The sequence below is a fragment of the Corapipo altera genome, unplaced genomic scaffold (assembly GCF_003945725.1).
Source record: "Corapipo altera isolate COAL_440 unplaced genomic scaffold, ASM394572v1 0, whole genome shotgun sequence".
In the NCBI taxonomy this organism is placed as follows: Eukaryota; Metazoa; Chordata; class Aves; order Passeriformes; family Pipridae; genus Corapipo; species Corapipo altera.
This window is the reverse complement of record NW_020884872.1, coordinates 51,383,736-51,406,796: the sequence shown is the minus strand read 5'-3', so window position 1 is coordinate 51,406,796 and position 23,061 is coordinate 51,383,736. Positions and strand designations below refer to the sequence as shown.

At 41.8% G+C, this 23,061-nt stretch overlaps 1 protein-coding gene across 2 annotated transcripts; it reads left to right on the top strand.

Moving 5' to 3' along the window:
* Positions 1 to 2,979: 2,979 nt before the first annotated feature.
* KLF5 (Kruppel like factor 5) lies at positions 2,980 to 21,770 on the top strand. Of its 2 annotated transcripts, none has more exons than XM_027647086.1 (4): positions 2,980 to 3,053; positions 5,807 to 6,677; positions 7,780 to 7,839; positions 19,804 to 20,611. In XM_027647086.1, exons 2-4 carry the CDS (start codon positions 5,819 to 5,821, stop codon positions 19,980 to 19,982), a joined length of 1,098 nt encoding a protein of 365 aa, XP_027502887.1. In that variant the 5' UTR covers positions 2,980 to 3,053; positions 5,807 to 5,818; the 3' UTR covers positions 19,983 to 20,611. The 2 variants fall into 2 exon arrangements, with proteins under 2 accessions (XP_027502887.1, XP_027502879.1); XM_027647078.1 differs by lacking the exon at positions 2,980 to 3,053 and adding an exon at positions 3,698 to 3,916 and having other exon boundaries at positions 19,804 to 21,770.
* The last annotated feature ends 1,291 nt before the right edge of the window (positions 21,771 to 23,061 follow it).

Genomic DNA, 23,061 nt, shown 5'->3' with positions numbered 1-23,061 from the left:
AAGTAAAAAGAGAAACCATTTCTCCCCTTGAGGAGATGGAGTCTAACGAGTGGCCAAAAGTACAGACAGCTACTATTTTGCAAGAAGAAAGTTAATTTCCACTTCTCTAGTATGTTTATGTGAAAAAATAAGGTGGATATTTTCTGACTCAGAATAGGCCTCTGAATGTGCTAAAAGCTCCTGAAATTATCAGACATCTTCCTGTGGCTTTCAAGCCTGGCTTAGTTCAGATGAGGTCCTCAGTTTTCCCTCACCTCATCATTATGAAACAACTTGTCCATGTCTTTCCACTCCTTCCCTACCCCTCCAAACAACACATGTGCAGGTCCCCATCAACTCTGGCCCTACTCCTCCCACCAGGACAGTGGGACACAAGTACTCTTCCTTAGGAGGTGCGTCTGGTGGAGCCGATGAGTTAAGAAACCAGGGAGCCTGTCTCCGTCCTGCCCCTCTGACAAACTCCTTTGCTCCCGACCCCACTCCCACAAGGCTCCTCCATTGCCAAGCTCCCGACCGCCTGGGACTTGACATTTGTTCTTGTTTTCTCCTGTCTCCCCTAATGGGTATAGCACTACTAAGCGAATAGGAATGTACAGAACAAGAGAGTTCAAAGTAATTGAGTCTACATTCATTCAGAAAGCCTGGATCCTTGCCCGCTCAGAACCTGCAGCATTTACATAGTTTCAGAAAGTTTAACCCTTTTTCCCTGAACCTAGTAACGTTCTTTGGAGTGCAGAGCGTTGCAGTTCTCTTACCAGCGCCCATGGACACAGAAAGGTGTCTTTCACATCCCTTGCTCTAGGTGCTTACCACTCAAGGCTTTATTTCTCCTTTTTTTGCTCTGCAGGACAGTAACTAAAGACCTTGAGTTGTTATTTTTATAAGATGCTCAGGGAATTGTGTTGCAGAGGAATGACCACTTACTGTAACTCCTGAACGTGTCTGCCAGAAGTCTTACTTACACAAACAGAGCTGAGCTGGGTTGAAAAGAGCTTACTTGTTTTTCTGCTGCAGATTTGTCTATTAAGGTGTAAATTCACCTCTAACTGTCTGCAAAATCAGTGAAGAAGCAGAAACATTCCAAAATTATTATAGCTGTAAACTCTTTTTTTTAATTCTGAACATATTCTCATTTCAATTTAATTTAGAAGATATTAGTTGGCAGTTTATTACTGACTTTAAATTTGTAAGTAATAATGATTTGTTCAAAAGTATAAAATCTAATAACAATGGAAATTCTTAAAATGAGCTATCAAATAATTCCTCTGTCTAGATCTAAAAGTGCATTTAGACTGTCTGTAAGATAAATAGTGCAGCACTGTGTAGGTCAGATAAGCAGCAAACCTGATCAGTAACAAGAGTCAATCTGTTTAAATGTTAGTGACAGTAGAAATGTCAAAATAAAACATCACCCTTTAAAAATTATGTAGTCCTTAGTAATCTTCCATTTGATTGTTGCTTGACAAAAGACTGTAGGACCCGGCCCATCATTAGCACAAAAACATGGTGATGAGATTGGATTTATTTATCTGTATTAAAACACATTCAGAGATGTTTTTGAAGATGTTTAAAGTATACACAAAGCTTTACTCAGTGATACCATTCTAATTAACCTGCCAAAGCATTTGCTAGAGCAAACCCTTCAACAATGTATGTATATAAAACAAAGCAAAACAAAAAAACCCCAAATTTTGAAATTATCTGTTTATCATTCACATAAGGAGATGGAGGGAAAACATACAATTAAAGTATGCGAGTCTCAGAAACATTTCAGTTACTACAGCCACACAATTCACAGAAATGTCTGAAAGATATTGTTATATGCACTAATCAGATGCTGTCTAGCCCTATGTTGTGCCTGATCTAGAAGAATTAGTTTCCAGACAGCCTAGTGTTGTATTGCTAGTTTTACATTTTTAAAGCTGTTAAAAAGCAGTTTATACTAAACTTGTCCTTTCAGAGGGTCAAAAACGTAGTTTGGAGCCTAACTGGCTTAATACAGGCGACACGACGGGCATTCAAAAACTGTAGTTTGAAGTATAGCCCTAAACTAGGGTTATGCGAAGGGCATTCACACAAAAACAAGACATGATTTAAAAATCTGTTGGTTAAAACACCTGCTAATAGGCTTGAGTGAGGAAAGAAATGCCAGCCATGAGTCTTCAGAAAAGGACACCGAAGTTTCATTGTCTAAATGCAAATACGTATTAGTGTTAGTGGATGGAAATTAGCCTGCACGGCTTTAAATGCTACGCTGACGGGAGTAGTCGGATCTGCGTTAGTAGTAACAAGCATCGAGCGGCTACGTATTGCTAAACAGTTTGTTTAAAGACGTTATGCTGAGCTCTTTCCTGGTTCTGTAATTAGTTGTCTACATGCAGGCTCTGAGATATCCTACTCGCTGTGGACTGGGTGGCAAAGAGGAGGAGTGCCAGGCTGACCAGGAAAAAAATGCTTTTTTACGTTTTTAAAAAAGAGCTTTATCTGTAAATGATAGGGGATAAATGCGGGGAGGGGGAGGTTGCAACATGTCTGTGGATTCACAGACTCTCACCCTGCAAACCGAGAGTGCAGAGCTGGTAGAGCCAGGAAAAAGGTGGAAAGTTTGTGCTTTTTTTCCAAGGCTCCACTACACGCTGTACTTTTCCCATACGACGTGATCCCGCCGGTGTTGCACGAAAGGACGGCGACGCTCCTTTTTCTCTTCCTTCAGCGAAACATGCGGGAGCTTAGCTCATCGTCCTGTGTCTACGAGGAAATATGCTTTGCGTCGAAACCACACCTCAAAACAAGTAAATAGAAACTTGTCTCATCCAAGAGGGGGGAGGTAGGAAGAGACGAGACAATCCTCGCTACCTCTTTTCCTCTACCTGTCTTCCTTCTCATCTGCGATATTTCTGTGATACGTTGAAAAACAGCATTTTCATAGCGTAGGGGGGCTGTATATCGCAGCGCTGAAATTTATTATCAGCAGGTTTCGAGTACGAGTTGCCTTCGGGACAAAAAATAATAAATCTGAATGACTGCCTTTAAAACCCTTTTGAAGATGAAAGGTAGGACAAGACGGTTGTTTTAAAGTGCCCACATTAGCAGCGCTTCTTTACAAGACTATAAATAATAGTGAAAGCACGAGAGGGGCCTCGGCGGACCGCCGCACTTGCTGAAAACCCGCTTCTACTCCACGGCGAGCATCGCGCCCGCCGACCCTGCCCGAGGACCCTGCGCAGGGCACCGCTCCCTGGCGATACCGCCGGGGTCGGGTCGGGGTCGGGGCCGGGGCCGGGGTCACGGTCGGTACCGGGACCGGTCCGCGCCGCCGCCTCGGCCGCGCTCGCCGGTGCCGCCGCTGCGGGGCAGGGCCGGATCGGGCCGGGCCGGGCGGCGGGGAGGAGCTGCCCGCGCTCCCCGTAGGCAGGGCGGGCGGCAGGGCCGGCCCCCTTCGCCGGTCTGGGTGGGGTGTAGGGGGGGCCGGGGGTGGAGTAGGGTGAAATAGAGGCGGGCGTGTGTCACCGGGTAGATACCCGCGGCCAGGTACAGGGGGAGGCACTGACTACAGCGTAGTGGATGCGCTCTGGGCTGGGGCTCCTGGGCACTGAGCGTACGAGCAGCCGCCGCCCGCCCGCCCGGAGCCGCCCGCGGGTCAGTCGCTCTGTGCCGGGGCGGGCAGACCGTCCGCGCCGCGCCCGCCGCCAGCCTCATGGCCACCAGGGTGCTGACCATGAGTGCCCGCCTGGGGCCCGTGCAGCAGCCCGAGGAGCCGGTGTTCGCGCAGCTCAAGCCCGTGCTAGGCGCCCGGGAGGCAGCGATCTTCCCCGGGGAGGACCTGAAGCAGCAGCCGCCGCCCCAGCAGCCGCAGCAGCACCCTGGGGGCGGCGGGGGCGGCGGCGCGACCCTGCCGGCGGAGGAGATGGTGCAGGTAGGCTGCGGGCACCCCCCTCCCAGCCCGCCGGTGGGCGCTGGGTCCCCGCACAGCCCGCCGGCCATCGCGCCTCGCCCGGGCGGGAGCGACCGCTGCGGAGGGGGCGGGTGGGACTGGGTGGGGCCGGGCCGCGGGGCGAGGGCGGTGGACACCGAGGTGCGGGGCTGCGGCGGCAGCGGCGGGCTGTGTGTATGTGCGTGTACGTGTGCGTGTGTGTATGTGTGTGCGTGTGCGGGGGAGCGGCCTCACTGCCCGTGCGGAGCGGGAGCGCTCCCGCGTTCCCGCCGGCGGAGCTGTGCGCGGCGGCCGGGGCCGAGGCGGGGCGCGGGCTCCGCGGGCCGTCCCGCGGCGGACGGGGGGAGCGGGGCTGCCCCCGCGGCTGTGTTGAAAGCTACAGCTGCTGCCTTCGCACTTGCCCGGCGGCAGAATTAGAGCGGCCGCCTGTCCTCCTCGCCCACGCAGGGAGTCATGTTCGGAAAGGGGGGAGTGGGGGGGCGAGAGCACACGACACACGGGGTAAGGGGGGACTTCCCGGGATTTTCTGACTATCCCAGGAGGCTGCTTGGGAGCGGATCCACAGGCAAACAGCTGGAGCAGCTAAAAGCGGGAAGACGCCAGTCGCAGCCGGGTTCCAGCCCGCGGACGGTGCCCGTTCCAGGGGCGGCTCCCCGAGCCCCTGTGGGACGCCCGCGCCCTCCGGGCCGGCGGGAGCCCCCGGTGCCGCAGCGGGCTATCGGGCGCTGCGTTTCGGTGGTGTCTTCCCCAGCGAGTAAATAACTCACGGCTTCAAAGCGAGCTACCCTCGGCTCGTAAACAAGAGCTAGAAAAAGTAGTCTGGCATGTCGAGGCAGATCCAGATCAAAGAGTCGGGAAGGCGGCTCCGTTTGTTTGTGGTGTTTACTGGGGGTCTTTGAAGAAAGGTCCTAAAATCCGCTTTCGGGCAGAGTTGCTGTTTGTCAGCTGCTTTCTCTTGCGGGGTGCTAAACGGGTCTGGTATGAGCGCTCTCTTGACAGGGCAGGGGGGAATGTAGCATTTGCCCATTGGAGAGTGCGTGATAAATGTTTTGCCGATGACTGTACACCAGTAATGTATAGGGCTCCAGCCACCCACGGATTCCCTCGCACCACTGCGCTAAGAGAATGATTTTCCAGTAATTAAAGAGCTCTCCGAGGACTGAGGCATGGATCGGGACATGTTCATCATGCTATTAGCCAATTATACACTGCACAGATTATTACTGATTTAAGTGTAGTCCTGGAGACACTTTACACAAAGAGTACTCTGATGCAGTCAACCCCTCTTCTTGTTATTCAATATTATTAATAACTTTACACTTGGTGTCATATTTCTAATCAAATACTGTTTTTATGGATGAAAAATCCTGGAAGTGTAGAAATATATATACGTGTATATATAAGTGTTATTTGAAGTATTAGCATTCAAATAGCCAGCTGAGGATGTGGCTTTTAGAGTTAGCATTTCAAAGAAAAGCGGGTGAAACAGATAGGCAGTCACCCTGCTCGAGCAGTGAATTCCATAGCAGGAGATCTGCAGATTAGGCACAGCGCCTGTCACTTCTGTGCCTTGCACTATCTTGTAGGCATAAAAGATGAAAAGTCTGTGTATGCTGAAACATCAGATCGATCTTAATGTCTGAATGACTTATGCCATGACTTTATCTCCTTGTCCTTGATGGTGTTGATCAGTGTGTGATTATAAAAGACAGGTTCTCATTAGTGTGAGCGTTCATAACTTCTTCTGTAGGTGTCTTGCGGCTGGCTGAAAAGTATTGCCTTTTATTTGCAAAACCTCACATGACTTGCATGCCATCGTCTTTCTTGGTTGGTAACAAATCATGTGGATTATGGTCTGTTTTGTCTTTGTAGACAAGATGTGAAATGGAGAAATACTTGGCACCTCAGCTCCCGCCTGTTCCTGTCATCCCCGAACATAAGAAATACAGAAGAGACAGTGCCTCGGTTGTAGACCAGTTTTTCACTGACAGCGAAGGGTTGCCTTACAGCATCAACATGAACGTCTTCCTCCCCGACATTAGCCATCTGAGAACTGGCCTGTACAAATCTCAGCGACCCTGTGTAACCCACATCAAGACAGAGCCGGTCACCATCTTCAGTCACCAGAACGAAACTACTGCCCCTGCCCCTACTCCCACTCAGGCCCTCCCCGAATTTACCAGCATCTTCAGCTCCCACCAAACTCCCGATGTGAACAACATTTTCATCAAGCAGGAGCTTCCAACTCCAGATGTTCATCTTTCTGTCACACCCCAGCAAGGCCAGCTGTATCAGCTCTTGAGCTCACCGGATTTAGATATGCCCAACACTACTACTCAGGCAGCCGTGATGGACTCCCTAAACAATGTCTCCATGCCATCAGCCATGGCGGGCCTTAACACGCTCTCCTCGGCTGTTCCACAGACTGCAATGAAACAGTTCCAGGGTATCCCCCCCTGTAGCTACACCATGCCAAACCAGTTTCTGCAGCAGCAGGCCACTTACTTCCCTCCTTCGCCCCCAAGCTCAGAGCCTGGAAGTCCAGACAGACAAGCAGAGATGCTGCAGAATTTAACCCCCCCTCCATCATATGCCGCAACTATAGCTTCTAAGCTGGCGATTCACAATCCAAACTTACCAGCGACTCTGCCCATAACCCCCCAGAACATCCAACCAGTCAGATACAACAGGAGAAGTAACCCAGATTTGGAGAAAAGACGTATCCACTACTGTGACTATCCTGGTAAGCAATCTATGCCAGAAAATCCCAGCCCTTACAATAAAAAGAGTGTGAATAATCATGGATGAGGTATAAGTGGTTTTTCTTTAGCTGTCGTCTACATCTGGAACTAAATAGTTTCTTGTCAAAGTAGAATTTCTCTTCTTTGTTGTTTTATTTCGAATGGGACATTTTCACATTCTTTAAATAACATACACTGTTTTCTTCATGTCATTTGTCGTTCTCTTAAACAACTGAGTTCATTTTACCATGTTACAAAATTTTTACTCTATAGAAAATAAAAAAATTATGTCCTTTGCTGATGTAAGTCAGTGTGACTATGCAGCTCCTGCTCTCATTCGTCCAGTACCTGTGGTGGAGCAGAGGCTCAGTTTGTCCAACGCAGTACAGATCAGTTTGAATCTTCTGGCACTGAAAGAATCATTTCGGCTCCTAGCAACTGAGGCCACGGCCATATCTTCCCTGTTATGAACAGGAGATTCGGCTGCCCTCAAAAATCCATTAAAACCATCTCTGAAAATTGCCCACAGGTAGATTGTCTTCAGCCTCTCCTTCTCTTGCACTGAAGGGGAAGAGGGACCTGACTGTAAACTGTGCCTCCATGTAGTACGTAATCCCAGATACAAGATGTTCACACTCATTGCAGTGCAGAGAGAAATTGCTGCTCATGGTTACTCTTCCTTTTGAGCAACATAACTCTGGGTGGTGTAGCACCCATTCGGTGTGCAGTGTGATAAGTGCTCGGTGGAAGAGTTACGCTGAGCCCCGGGTGACAACGACACCGAGTCTGGCTTGATCAAGTCCTCTGGGAAATTTTTAAAAGATGAAGCCCCCTGCTGAGTTGTTAATTTACGTAGCAGGCGTTACTGTACATAGATTATAGCAGCTCTGCCAGAAACATACGTGTTTTTTCTGTGTAAAGCAGCATATCCCTAGGAGCTTTCTATGTAAAATTTTACTTCTAAATGACAAAGATGATACCAGAAAGTAGAAAACTTAAATGTGTCCAGATAGTACCCCAACACTGACTGAGGAAGTTTAAATGTAATGTGAAGTGTTCCTTTTCTCCCTACTGAAGCCTCTCTGCTTTTTTGTTTTGGTTTAGGCTGCACAAAAGTTTATACAAAGTCTTCTCACTTAAAAGCACACCTGAGAACTCACACAGGTATGTATTCACTCTCTTACTGTCTCTTGTTCGTTCATGGCTGACATTTTCTGAGAAAGCAAGCATGTTTGGTCTGCCGTCTCCTCTCTGTTTTCTCTAGAGTGGTGTAGGTACAAACTGGCAGTTCAGTTAAGAAATATATAGAGATTGGTCAATGAAAAGAAAAATTGCTTTTATTAATGCAGTTTTGTTAAACTTTTTATAATACAGAACTCACAATAGCTGAGAATAAAGCAGATGGAAACTTGTCTTTTCAATCTAAAATGCCATTAACGTGTTAAAAAATAGACTTTTTCCCCCTTGAATAATGAATTAAGCATAGTAAACGTATTCTTTTAAAGATTTATCTAAGTAGATGGAATTTTCTGGTTTGGGTTTTTCTCTTTGACCTTTTAGAATTCTTTAATCTTAGAATTTTTCGGAAACATCATGAAAACTCCCAAGATAATGTCCATTTACTTCGTCCTTGGCGTTAAGTGTGTTTTATTAATTTTTTTTGAAAGACAAGTAGTTCTACATACTTATTTTAAAAAAGCAACAACATAATTTCAATTTTTTTTTTTTTGTCAGTGAATGACATTAAAGTGGAGACAATTAAAAGTGTCAGTGAGTCACACTTGTTTTTTGTACCTTGATCAAACTCCACCTGCAGCTGCAGAGACAGTCTTCGTTCTCGGGCCCGCACGGAGTGGAGCTGGGGATGGTGTTGCTTGTGTGTAGGTGCAGGAGCCGTGCATGCAGAGGACAGTGGTTGGGAGGTGGAACTGCCCTAGGTGCTCTTCCTAAGCATTCACCTGCTGAGGCGGGGAGAAGAAAAGAGGGAAACGGAGTGAAAAACTCACCACTAGGACATTGGAAGCTAGTACCGTTCTTTGCCAGGATCTTAGAACAGAACTGTTCATGCTAAATCAGTGAAAAGTATCAAATCAAATGAGAGGGCTGCAGCTCCTGTTTTTAAAACCGAGTATGAACCTGGTGTTTTTTATGCATGGACCTTGAATCACAGCAAAACACAAATCACAGTTCAAGCAACTTTGTTATTGAAGCAGGCTGTCAGTGTGATGCCTGTGCCATTCAAGTAAGGAGTGAGTTTAAACCAGAAGTCAAAACAAAACTTGTCGTGAGATGTGATCTAACAAAATGTTTCACTATCTCTATGGAAACAAGGCTTTCTGTTCAGCAGCTATTTAGAATGGATCGTTAGATTATCCTAAAGAAATTGAGTATCTCCAGGCTAAACGTTACTAAGGAAATTTTTTTTTTGATAAATGAAAGTTACCTGTGTTGCAGTCACAGTGAAAAATCGAAAGCAGCTGTACAAAGATTATTGCTTTGAATTAGTAAGAGACTAAACACAAACGCTATTAAAAATACTTTTTATATGTAATCACTCATTAGCAGTAAGTTTAGTAAGAAAGGAATATTTTCATGAGGATGTAAATGTGAGTAGTGTTGGAGAGTAGAAACCCCTTCTAATAAATAATCTGTAAATTTAAGAGTGTGCAATTTCCACTTACGCACTTCAGCCAGGAACTAAATACCAGTTTTAAATATCTCATTTACTATTATATAATAACTAGAAAGAGAAATAAAAGCAAAGCTTTAGTCTAAAAATTACCATTACATCAACATTTGAAATGAACACTTTTTCTTTTTTAAATCAATTTATATCTTTTTTGCACCTTGAGTAGTAACGATGTTAGGATTTACAAAGTTAATACGTGTGTGCATAGAAATACATCCCACGTTGCTAACATATATTGCTTAGGGTCACTAATCTTTATTGTTGCCTTCACTTTTTTACCTAGAAATGTGGATAGATGTGCAAAGGTCAAAGGAACTGATGTATTCATGAAAACAAGAATGTTGTTTTAGATAAAAATCTAGTGAATTTAAGCAGGTCTGTAATGCAGAGGGTCTTCTGGGGAGGTGAATGAAGGGATAAACTGTCTAAAGCGTGCATTACATGCAAGAATGTGAGTCCGTATCCTGCTACCTGCAATATTTCAGAGTTTGGATTAGTTTAACTCTCTTGAATATTCACTTCATAATTGAAGATTTTCAGCACTGATTCTGATCTCTGCCTTAACATATGTTGAAGTGTGTATTAAGAGCCAGATCTCTGACTTAACATTAAATCGATTAATGAATGTTAAAGTAAAGGGGTGCAAACTCAGGGAAACCTGAGAAGTTGCTCAGCTCCCCCAGGAGTGCTGGGGAATCTCGCTATTGATTTCCAAAGGACTCAGTGCCGAGGGCTAAATTAGGGAGAGTGCCTCTGTGCATCCCATCCCCCTGAACTGTGAATTCATACAGCACTAATAAGTTTTGATTTTTTTAGTTTAAATTTTTTTTAAAGGACTTTTGTGAAGCTTTTACCTTCAAAGTCTAAAGCAAATGTCACGTAATCCATTTTAATAAAGTTGTGTGTGATATTCTTTCAAATCCCTTCAGGGATAGCAGACCTGTTTATCTGGCTAAACCCGTTCTTTAGTAATCATGGACCACTGAAGTTGTTCTCTCCTTATTCTTAGTTTCTTAACAATACCTTTTAAAATTGGCTGCAGTCTCTTTCTCATCCCAACCAGTCCCCACCCTTCTCAGCAATCTGTCATCTTAAAATAAAAGAGCCTGCAGCAAAGGTTGTCTGCCATTAAAAGTCAAGACAGACCTTATGGTTTTCCTTTTGTATTGTAAAATCTTACCCTTTTCACGGTATTTATTTAGCAACCTTTCCCTTCTGAAAGTTTTTCCCTGGGTTTAGTAGATGTTCTTTGAGAACAAAGCTAAGGGAAATGTTATTTTTGATAGGTGGAATGTAGGCTGTAGTCTTTTCTTTTTCAATTGGGATATGAACACGCTGTCAGACTTTGTGAGGTACATTTAAATAAAACTGTAGAAAATGGGCAAGAGGAAAGTCCCATACATTTTTCTTCTTAAGTGTTCCCAAGGTGTTTATCTTACACCAAGTCAGGTGGTATAAGCTAATATAGTTATGCTGATTTAATGCAATTACTCTGGACTCTTGCTGTTGATTAGGAATCCAGTATTCCCATTAAGAGCTAAGTATTTGTACCAGTTGCAGAGGCAGGCACACATTTTTCTTTCTCTATGTAATGCTTTAGCATTTGTAAATGATGAAGTAGATTTTAGTTCAAAACTGGTAACCCCAAACCAGAATATGAACAAAGATTCAAATGTTGAAAAGATGCGTAACGCTTTTTATCCGTTTCCATGCAGGTGTCTGGTACATTGTAATACCTTAAAACCTTTTAAATTGTAATACCTTTTAAAATAACTTTACCTGTTCGTCGTGTCACAAGTTTCTTTTTATGCCCGGCATTGTGCAACTATGGTATGAAATATGTGAGGGAGTTGTGCGTTTATCACAGGCTGTTCAGCAGTAAAACCACCTTAAACCTTTGGCATAACAGCTATATGTCCAACTTAAAAAACCTGCCAGATATCAATGAAAAGCAGTTACTTGCATATTGCAGATAAACTTCATTCAGTTCCTTTTCTGGCATCTGAGTATATAAATATATATATCACGTAATCATTTAGCAACAGTGGCCCTGTGACTTACCCTTTTAGATTTCTTTATATGTTAAAGATTGGATTGTGGAAATTAAGTGTTTGACATGTGGGTACCTGGAATACCCTATCTGCAACACTGCAGAACTGCTGGCTCCAGAGGTTTTTAAATTATTATTTCTGTGAACAGCTGCACGCTTCAGAATTGCTTATGTTTTTTAGAGGAAAATCTGTCATTGTTTTGAATGCATCAAGGCACACACATTGCGGACATTTTCCAGCTGCATATTGGTTTTCTGTATACAGAGCCTTTGTACAGGCATGTTCTCTGGTCACATGATGGGCTTGCCATTAATAGTTTCTAGCATTAACTGCAGAACTATTTCATCTCTATCTATAGATCTAGTTTGGATTTAGTGATGGGAAGTGGAAGCCGAGATAACTCAAGAGAAATGGCATTTCTCTAAATGAGATGCACTCAAAATGCTTCCACTGTCCCTAGTTATTTCAAATGTTTATATAGGCATGGAACAGCTGCTGACTTGTGCAGTTCCTCAAGGTGTTAAACGTTTTATTTTATTTTAGATTTCTGCCTCGATAGATCCAAAATTAGATTGATGGTGCAACAGAATTAGAACCAGTTGTGTGCAGTGGACTTGAGCAGTCCCTAGGACTTGGTGCTCTTTAGGGACACTTGTTAAAGGTGGTACCATATAGAATTGCCCAGGAATTCAGGATGCCTGTTGTTGAGAAGGGAAAATAGGTAGTAGTTTGACTCCTGGTGGAAGAAAAGCACCTTGTGAAAACATGTATCAACTCAAATCATCCTGAGACTCTGGTGAAGGATTTCACTCAGGGAACACAAATGAGGAATGGAGGCCCCGAAAGACTCTGCCTTGCTCACGGTTGCAGCCGTCTGTGCATATAGCAAACCTCATCCTGGAAAAATCTTTGCATTATGAAAACAGATACTAAGTAATATTTCTGTGCAGACCCCACTTCTTTGACCTGTTAGATGAGTCAGTTGCACAGATTATACTTCAAGGAGCTGTCAGTAAATGCCATCATTGATAGAGACCATAAGGAAAAGTGGAAGAGAGTTAAATAAAACTGTTGACAAAGTGCATTAAAGTGCAGTGTTGCTAGACAGTGCAGAAGAGTATGTTAGCATCTTTTATTTATGAATTCTTCTAAATCCATTAGTTGCCTGTGTGAGAAATGGAAGTACATTATTTTCCTGTGCAAACCACAGTTTAAGGGAAAATAATGCATTTTTTTTTCAAACACTTTGTGAACAATTGCAAACTTTGGGATTAATTGATCTGGTTCTTTATCTGTAGTCAGAAGCTAAATGAGAAGTGTTAGAATGTGTTGCTCAAGAGAAGGTGAAATTTTAGCAACCTAAAACTATATTCGAATTAAATATTACTGATCATTCGCTTCAGCATACAATTTTTACGAATCAGGAATTAAATTCTAAGGTGTCAGGTGAGGGGTATTCAGATTTTAGATACTGAAAAGAAAAGCCTAATATTTTCTTTTTGATTAAAAGCCTAGAAAGTCCCTCTAAGCATGAAAGCTTAAAAAAACTGTTGTTTCTGTCAATTGCTCCCTGAGAGGATTAAACTTCAGTTCCAAGATATTTGATTCCTGATAAGGAAACTGTTGACCTAAGAGACTGACTTTAAATATAGTTCATTTTGAGACCGCCCTCCATAGGCTAATACAGTCCCAAGATTCACAGCAATTGCCAGTGATTAAAACTTTCCATTATTTGATCAGACATTCCTTATTGTAATTAATTTCTGAGCTTGACTGGGGTGATTGACTCCTGCTTCCAGCCGGAGTAGTGTGTTGCTTGTTGTTTGTTAGATGACCTGCACCTCCCATTGGTGAAAGATTAGAAACATTTGAGTAATGTCCTAGTTTAGTCTGAGTATCTTGGTAGCAGCATTCCTGTCCTGTCAGGCTGCATTATTTATATTCAGTGATCTCTAACAACTCTGATTAAGGACATATTAAAACCTTTGATTTTGGCAAGTGTACAGTGCTTCGCTTTGAGTTAAAATAGCTTTTGTGCTTTGCTTTAATTTTTAATTTTTTTCTGTGTGTCTGTGTGCATACAGTAGATGGAAATCTGGAAGTCTACAGTATATGTTTAATAAATTCCATTTTAAGAGCACCTCTTATCTGACTGCACAAAAACCAGTGTTACTGGTGAGAGAGCTAAAGAGCTGTTCTTGTACCACAGGCATAGGTTAGGAAATGTGTTCTTAGGAAATGCGTAGACACAGCCATGCACCCCAGATGGCATGGATTTCTTATAAACCTGCTTTTAAAAAAATTCCTTTCCTCTCTGTTTGCATATCTCTTTGAAGAGAGACCACCTCTGTTAAGACAGAATGTTATACCAGAAAGAAAATAAACCATTGCACAGGCCAGTCAAGATTCCCCAGTAATCCTTGAACTGCATAAGACAACACTTACCAAAATAAATGTGCTTCAAGAAGTGATGGGAGCCCTGTGAAGGTAATTCCTCTCCGGTCAGAAAGTAGATGATGCACAGTTTCTTTTCAGTCCTCTTTGCTCACCATTCAGTTATCTTTTATTCCTGTCCATGCTTGATTTATCAGTGATCGGACTTCGAGGGCTCAATAGCTCTCTGTTAAAAAATTCCTCAAAATGCTATTTCATTGTGAAGTAGTACCTAATGGTCACACTCCAGCCATTACTATACTAGGTAGTGGCTTTATCACATTTTAAAATGTGCAGCATATGCTGCTCGTTCATATCACTGATGGGATGGATGTTTCAAGGACTAAATTTGTTTTGTCACTCACAAAATAAGCTGGACATACCTTGCGTGCTGCCAGGCCTCTTGGACAACTGAGAATTTTGGTGCACTAAAGAGCTTTTAAACACCCCAGGGATTATTTGTTTTGAAACTTCAACTTTCTGTTCTTTCTCAAAAAAAAAACAAACCCACAACCCAAGTACAAACCAAGAAGCTGCTTTTAATGACGACTGCAGCACTTGGTCAATGGTAGAAGGAATGTCTGATTTTAACTAAACATTGGGAGCAAAACACTTCTGAACAAGTGCAGGCATACACCCAAGTAACTACTTTCTGGTCCAGTCAGTCTGGAAGAGACCAGAGTTTAAAACTGTGGTGCCATGAGCTAGAGAAACACTATTTCAAGCAAACTAAAAAAGAAAAAAAACATTTTGTTTGTTCTTATTTTTTTTCTAAAAATTTAAGGCTATAGCATGTCGGGGAATTAAGACGACTGATGTTAACCTGTGAAAAATTTGAAAACAAATTCACTGGAAAGCTTTGAGACAACATAAATATTTTTAATAATCTGGTTTGAAACTGAACATGATAAAGGTTATGTACATAACTGATGCAGTTATGGTGCGGAAACTTCTACTTTGCCTGCCACCTTTTTATCATACCTAGCTGAAAAATTTTTAAGGCCAGACACTTGCCACTAGAAATAGTTTCATAATAAACACGAGTAATATTAAAATGGAAAGACTGGCGGAGGGTATCTTTATAGTTTCTTACAAGATGTAATCAGGTGTTGTGTTTTTGGAGTCTTTGAAAAGCATGCTACTTTTTATTTGTCAAGGAAGCTCCAAACTTGCTGTTCTGACAAAAATTTCTGATAGCAAACAAGTGAAGTTGCAGGCGTTGCCTGGTGTAATACCTGTATTTGGATTTCTGCATACCAGTAGAGTTACCTAACTTTAGGTTTGAAAATCCAACCCTTGCTGTTTACAGCTTTATATTTAAAGAAAGCCATCCTAGCAGTGAATTGCAGAAATAAAGTCATAAATCTCTTCAGTGAAATAAGGAAGTTTATTTTCTTCTTATTAGGGAAATTCATCAGTAATGGAAAGCTTTCAGTGACTTGTTTTTTCCAAACAGAATTTTAAACAGAAACATGTTCTTGCACAGAGGCTGCATGTCGAAGATAGAGGGTGTCTTCAAAATGACCGTCACCCCCGCACTGGTGGCACTGTGCCTTACCCAAATGAACATGGCCATGAGTGTCACTGCCAGCGACTAGAATTAGTGTTTGGAAAGCAGTTGGTGCATTTTGATATGGCTAAATCACAAGAAGATAAATTAAAGGGAAAAGAGGCAACACAGTGTGTTTACTGGTCCAGGCCACTCTCCTGTGGTATTGATAAGAAACCCGAACCTTGGGATCTACCTTGAGGAAATTTTATCTGTTGAAGTGAGTGGTTAGGTTAGCATGTTACTTGTGGATATCTACATATCTTTTTGACATCCTTACGATCTCTTAGCATTGTAAATAATTTTTTGTAACGGGCACATTGCAAGCAAAATAGCCTCCTTTCAGGTTAAACTCCCTTATCTCTTGGTAGGTGCTTTCTGTAAAAGAACTTCCAAACTAAACATTAGAGCTTAAAATTTCTGTGCGCAAGTACAAGTCTCTTTCTCATGCTCCACAAATGTATTTTTTTAACACTGGAGAGTGGATACGTATTAAGAGCTCAAGAACTTAAAGATATATTTTGTGATGTGTAAGCCTAGCAAAATATTTTAAATCAGTGATACTGGATGGAGGTTATGCAGAAATCCAATTAAACTTATGAAATCCCTATCCTGTTGAAGTCTAATTTAAAGGAAAGCAGTTCTGTTTCCCAGAAGTGCTGCGTATAATATTTCTGGCTAGGGAAGAAAGGGTTGGAGTGTGCTATTTGGCTGGAAATCGGTACCAGCTTCCTTCATGGTGTTTTAGTTGAACAGTGTTGACATTCTAACAAATCCCATGGAAGCTCCCCTGAAGTGGAGGAGTTAGCTGTTTTCTTGCTTTTACAGTGAAATATCTGTTTGATACCGTGATCGTGTTCCAGAAAACCAAGCCGTACTGCCTTCATATTTGATGACCAGTGGCATTCTTGGTTTAACACCCTATAGAAATCCTAAATTGCTGGAAGAAAACCAAATATTTCTAAAACTTTACTGCTACTGTATTTCTCACAATCATTAAAGTAAACAAATCTTACATTACTATGTAGCCAACGAAAACAGTGGATAAAGGGTTCAGTGTCCCTTGTTGTATATACCTGCTTTTTTAAAAAATAAATCTTCAACCCAGATTTCTCAGAGCTTTAAAGTCAGCATAGCAAAGAAGTAGTATCACTTCAGAAAACATGTAATGTGAGGTGCTTTTTCCCTCTCTTGCAGGAACTTAAACCAAATTCTTATTTCTGCTAAGTGACAAAAAGCATGTGTATAGGTTGAGAGAGAAAAAATACTACCAGATAGTTGTTCTTCTGCTTGCTCCAAAGGAGTGAAAATAATCTCCACCTACTTCTTCTTACCCCTGCTTCCTCCTTGCCCAAAAGGAAAACATTTGAAATTGAGTCAGTTCTTAAATAGAACTTTCCAACGGAAACTAGCATTACAAACATAGATATTCAGTATTTTACCCCTAGGATTTATTCAAAATGGTCCGGGCCTCTACACTGGCACTAAAAATACATTTTCCAGTTCTCACTGTTGGCCAAAGCAGGGGTTAAAAGCAGCATTCTGACCTTAATTTCCAGTACATAGAAGTAACACTGTTAAAACAATCTGTGTAAGGCAGCAGCTTGTTCCCCTCTGTTCATCCATCCCTGAGCAGTGCTTGGTTTAGCTCAGGTCTGCAGCAGTCTGCCGGCAGGGAAGAGCGGTGCTATTCCGCATGTAGCTTTTCCCCTGAGCAACGCTGTTGCACAGGAGGATTCTGGCTGTGGCTGGCACTGAAGTGACCGTGACAGTGCGGTAAGTGTCGAGATAGTGTCTGTATGAAGTTGAGTGCCCTGGAGTTTGGTGGGCATTCTGATCGTTGGACTCTACGTTGGCTTGGACGCTGTTGCACCCAGCAAGGTACAGGCTTCACTACTGCCCCAGCTGCTGGCAGTTCGTGTGCCAGGAGCCTTCGTATCACTGCTGACACTGCTCGCACATGAAGAAAAGTTTTAATGGAGGACAGCTTCTTTTTCTGTTTGTACTCTGACAGGGTCAGGTACCACCTTCACAGGACAACTTTGAGGCTGCTTTTTCAATACAGTGTAGTCCAACACTTCGTGAAAGTTGCATGTACTTCATATCTCCTTGATGCTTGGAAGCAGATTTTAATCTCCAGGTCCCCATTCTGGTCTGGTCTGGATATTTCTAGGCTTTTATTAACTAGTGCTATTTTCCTGCCCTCTTTACCTTTTCTGTCATTCCTTGTGTAATTCTGCAAAATGTGAGAGCAAACATTTGGAGTAGATAGAGGCCTAACTATGTATATGCTCTCCCTGGGCAGTGAGGGGGGGCAGGATCACAAGACTGGGAGTTCAGCATCAAGTATAAAATTGGCAGTTTTAAGTGAAGACTTTTAAAGAAGAGTTTAAAGCTAGTAGAAAGAAATGAGAAAAATAAATACACTGGCTTTAAGTTAAGATGCTTCAAATGCAGGAGTAATGCTTTTGTGTAATCTCTGTGTGTGCGTGTGTGTTTTAAAGCAAAGTGTTCTCAGATCTCCCTAGTGCTGTGCCTATTGATCAGCAACAGTCTTTTACAGACACCCTTAATAACCCAGTTAAAATACATCAATGTATATAGTGCAAAAGATCCCTCACTGAAGAGGGACCTTTCCTGTCATTGTACTGTGAAGACCAAATGTGTAATCTGGCTTCTCTGCTGTTACAAAAGCTTTACACACTGAGTTTGAATGAAATCTGTATTTTAGCCTACAGTATGTGTTGCACAGAGCAAAAAACAATCCTGTATGATAGACCATTCAGTCTTCAATCAGCATCAGAATTTACTCAGAATAAATTCAGCTATGACAGAAATCTGTGATCATTTGCGTTCTGCTTTGCGATCCACCAAATAATTATAAATTCTGTGAGAGGTGATGCCAGGCTCTTGTTGTTCTTAAGGGATGTTACATTTCCACCATGATTTCAATAAATCCTAGTTGCTGTTTTTACAAAGAGGTGGTTAGTTTTTCTTGCAGAGGTCTGGTTATGGTTGTGACCCTGCTAACATGAAGCCACATCCCCCTTGTGAGCAAAGGGCTGGTTCTGCACTCAGTAGGAGATGAAAAGTTTCTAGTTGATCAGAAGAAGCAGTAGAAACTCCGAGACAAAAACATTTTCATAATTTCATCTGCATGATAAATAAGGGCTTTTGAAGTAATGTTTTGGAGTTTCTCAGGTGGTGTTACCTGCATAGCTTATGCAGAATAAACAGATTGCAGGATGTGGGCTTCTCTCTTTTTTCCACATGCTTGTGTGATGGTAAAAAATGGAAAAGCAGGAGGCGCTCAATAGTGCAATAGGACTGAGACTGTGAGGGTAAAGGTCTGAGACCAATGGAGAGGTAGAAGAGGTTAGAAAGGCCTTTTTGGAATGCTCGGCTTGGGCGTATTTCTGCTCCAGATGAAGCTACTGCCACAAAAGTCATCATGGCTTTGTGAATTTATATTTCTCCCATTTCAACAAACACCTGTAAATTGTAGGCATGCTTAAAATACTGCATTTATAGTTCTAAAATGGATGAATGCAAACATTTGAGGTGCTTGGACCAGTGTGTTCAAGACTAGGTGGATATTTTGAAGTTACATTCAGAGCTGCTGTAACACAGCGCGTTTTCAGAGATGCCATGCTCCCCTACATCAGTACAGACTGCTAGAAACAGCAGGCACTTTCCACCTCTAAAATATGGCTATTTAAGCACCTTATTGTAGACATTTCATTCTGAAAATGGGTGCTTTGAACTTGAAGTTGCCTTCGCCTATATATAGCTAGCCTCAAGCAGGATACCACAAGTTTTTATTGCTTCTTACATTTTAGAAAATACTATCCTCGTTGTGTTTGTATCACACTGTGCCCCTTTCTTCACACATCAGAAGCTCTTGAACACATCTGCACACTACAAAGAATCTTCGTAGAAGTCTTCCTTCCCATTTCAGACCTCTTAAAAAAGCTCTGTATAACTTACCCATTTTTCAAAGGTGCAAGCATAAGTTACAAACTTGGCTAGATTGTCACGTGAGGCTGCTTTTTTTTCCTACTCCCTGTCATACTGGAGTGAGTGTAAAGGAATGTATTTCGGTCTCATAGAGGCTTCTTAACTCTGCATTTCTGTACTATAGCTGTCTCTAATTTGCATTTGGAAGTTTCTTACATTTTACTGAAGTATTAAATCACACTTTCAAGAACAAAATTTGCTGAAAAAAACAAAGGGGCTACTTGTTTGGGGGCTGATGAATAGAGCTGCAAATAACTAGGAGGCATCAGCTCCTTGTTTGTCATTTGTTTCTTCAAATGGAAGAGCAGTGCTGTTTGATGTGATCTCTCATCGGTTTTCTTTGCTAAAGAGTGTGGCTGACAGTTTCGCTTCTCTGTGCTCTCTTTCAGGTGAGAAACCATACAAGTGCACATGGGAAGGCTGCGACTGGAGATTTGCTCGATCGGATGAACTAACGCGCCACTACAGGAAGCACACAGGGGCAAAGCCCTTCCAGTGCGCCGTCTGCAATCGGAGTTTCTCCCGCTCCGATCACCTGGCTCTCCACATGAAGAGACATCAGAACTAAAACCTGGACTTGTCATTGAGGCTGTTTTATATCTATGCAATTTCCCATTGACTCTCAACATACAACTGAAATTAGTTTAATTTTTGAGTATGGGTTATCCATTTAAAAGAAATCTTGAAAGAAACTGGAAATGTATATTTTGTATATTTATGCGGGAAAAGGGAAGACACTGTATCACAATACTGGAGTGTTTGGTCATTTGTTTGCTTTCATAATGTATATGGCTTTAGTCAGCAGGTTCATCTCTTTACAAGTATTATATCTCAACACATTGCAGCTTCGTACATATTTTTTCCTCTTGCAGTGTTTTGACCAAAGCACTGTCATTATGGTGACAATGTTTGGTAAACAAATTAATGAGAGGATGCAGATGAATGCACACAGTGGAAAAGCCATAAACTGTAATCTGTCAGGTTTTTACTGGACATATTAAGTACATGTGTTTTGTGTTTGTTTTTTTTTTTAATGTTAAACCGTTCTGTGGATGTAAAATACATAGAAAAATTCATAAACAGCCATAGAACAAAATACTTTGTTCTGTGTGTTGCATGTTTGCTATGACAAAGATTTTGTAAATATGCAGATCAGCTTTTTTAGGTTTATTACGAAAGTTTTCTAAGAAACATCTGAAAAAAACAGTTGTTTTACATTTGATAACATGGCACATTTATGAAAAAAAGTTACTTATATACCTCTCAAAACAGAACCAACTTAGCTTCATTTTTCTTAAGAGAACTGAGCTAAGCCTTTCAGATGTTTTATACCTGTTAACTCAATGGTGTGCACTGAATATTCAAAGCAGGATTTTGTTTTCAAATTGCTTAAAAGGGCAAAACATGCAGAATGAACTGTAAAGTCAATGTCGGAAGCTGAAATAGCGGGGATAGTTAAAATGAACACAGAATGTTAAACCTCTTACTATAAGCTAAACTTAGTATCTCTTTAAAAAGAAGGATTTAGGATGCAGTTTCCATACACAGACATGTTAAGCTGGTTCAGCACCAGTATGATCTAGTTTGATGTGGATATTGCATGTAATTTACTAGGAGGTAAAGGATACCGTAGTTTTGTTTAAAATTACAGTGCAGTTTAGTTAATCCACTGTTCAGATTGACACTCACAGAGGAAAATTTACTGCTGACAAAAGTAGCTGAAACTCCACTGAAGTCAAAGAAATGGTGCCCTTTTTTGCTAACAATGACTTTGATCTGCCGTGCTCAGCCTTGAAATAGGAGATGAAGGGCCAAAGATGAGATTAGACCGGGTAGGATTTGGCCAGACAACAGGAGAAAACCAAACAAAATAGTAAGTGTCTGAACTTCACAAGCCGTAATATTAAGCTGTCAACCAAAGCCTAGAATAGACAATCAAAATACCAAAAAAGGGTCTTGCAGGAAACCCTGCTTTGTTAAAACTGTTATTTGTCTTTATTTATTTGTGGTATATGATAGACTCTTTTTTTTTAAGACAATTTTACGTATACTTGATAAATTATAGTTTTGTTTGTTATAGTTAGAAATGTTGCTCTTAATGTAAATAGTTGACAAATGATGTAAATAATTTTGTAAGGCTTCAAATGTTTATACGTGGAAACACATGCATAAATTGGTTGCTGTTTTGCTTCTTTTGCCTCCCCCTTACCTTATTTTTGTATTGTGGTATTTCCTATGCAAATGATGGAGCAAACAGCTGTATAGTTGTAGAATGTTTTGAGAGAGAATGAAATGGTTTATATATAAAGACTCTTTTTTTTTTTTTTTTTTGCAAAATAAAACAAAGTGCCTAATGTGTGTGCGTGTGCATGCATGTGCTCTCTCTAGCTCCCGACAATGAAAGTTCTGTGTTTTTGCAGTGGAAACTGGAAATCATGGCAATATTAAGCAAAGAGTGTCTGTTCTGCATAGGAGGGGCTGCCTCTTTGGAAAATACCTGGCACTTCTGCCTCCTGCCCCGATGAAAATAATAAATGTGAAGAGATAAAGGATGGTGCTTTTCTGCCATCTGAACTTTAAAGGAAGTGTATGGTTGCCTGAAAACGGTTGCAATTGTCCATCTACAGTAGCATGATTGGAAATCAAAGGTTGGGTGTGTAGAGGTATACAAATTCTTTCCCACTTTCAAAATGGTTAAAACCTATTCACACTCATCAACAGTGGTGCCCAAAAGACGTTTCTCCCCAGAAAGGTGCTTTCATGCCCTAGAAAGGCAGGAAAGTCCGATAATAGCACTATACGATGCCTGCCACAGCAGTATCTCCTTTTCAGTATTTCTCCTTTGGGAGAAGGAAGTGTAGTTCACTTGAAAAATTTGAGTGGATGTGTATGTTGAAATTGGGATGGGGGCACATCTGTCGCCTTCTCCTTTTCTCCAAGCTTAAAAAAACCAGGCATACTGGACTTTTTAGAAGAAATTTATCTTAAACTAATAAAAGAATCAATTTAAGTAAAATTTATGAGCAAATTATGATAATCCAATTAAATTAATTATCAATTTATTCAAAATTCCATTATTTTCTTGTAAACTCTGACTCACAAATCCTTTCTTGAATTTCTCTGTTCTTTCCTTACAATCAAACTTTGATTTTTTTTAAATTAACTTTTTCCTCTTAATTAGCCTCTCCCCCATGTCAGCTAATCCATCCTCTTAAAAAATACGTAGGGTAGCGTGAACAAAGTCAGTGAAGATGTTAATTACCAAGAAAATCTCCCTGCATCTCACTAACTGCATAACTGTAAAGATAAGGGCGATGTTTTGGGGAATAGGGAGAGACCTCCCAGAAGCATTGCTGTGGCATTGCCCTTTTCTCATCTAGCCATTAGAAAAATGCCCAAGTTTCTTTGAGGCGTTTCTTCTTGGAGAAGAAACTGACAGAGAATTGGGCAATTGTCCATGTGCTGTCACTGTGAAAGAACTACCTGAGATTATTTTGCTGAGCACACGGTAGTGTAACAGGAGTGACATGGAGCATTGGGAGCAGCAAGCTTCCCTTTTTAGCTCAACCCTCCGATCTGGGGCTGGACTGGTGGCGGGTTTGGTAGCCCTCTAGTTTTTGCTGTGTTTTGTCTCAAGTCTGTAGATG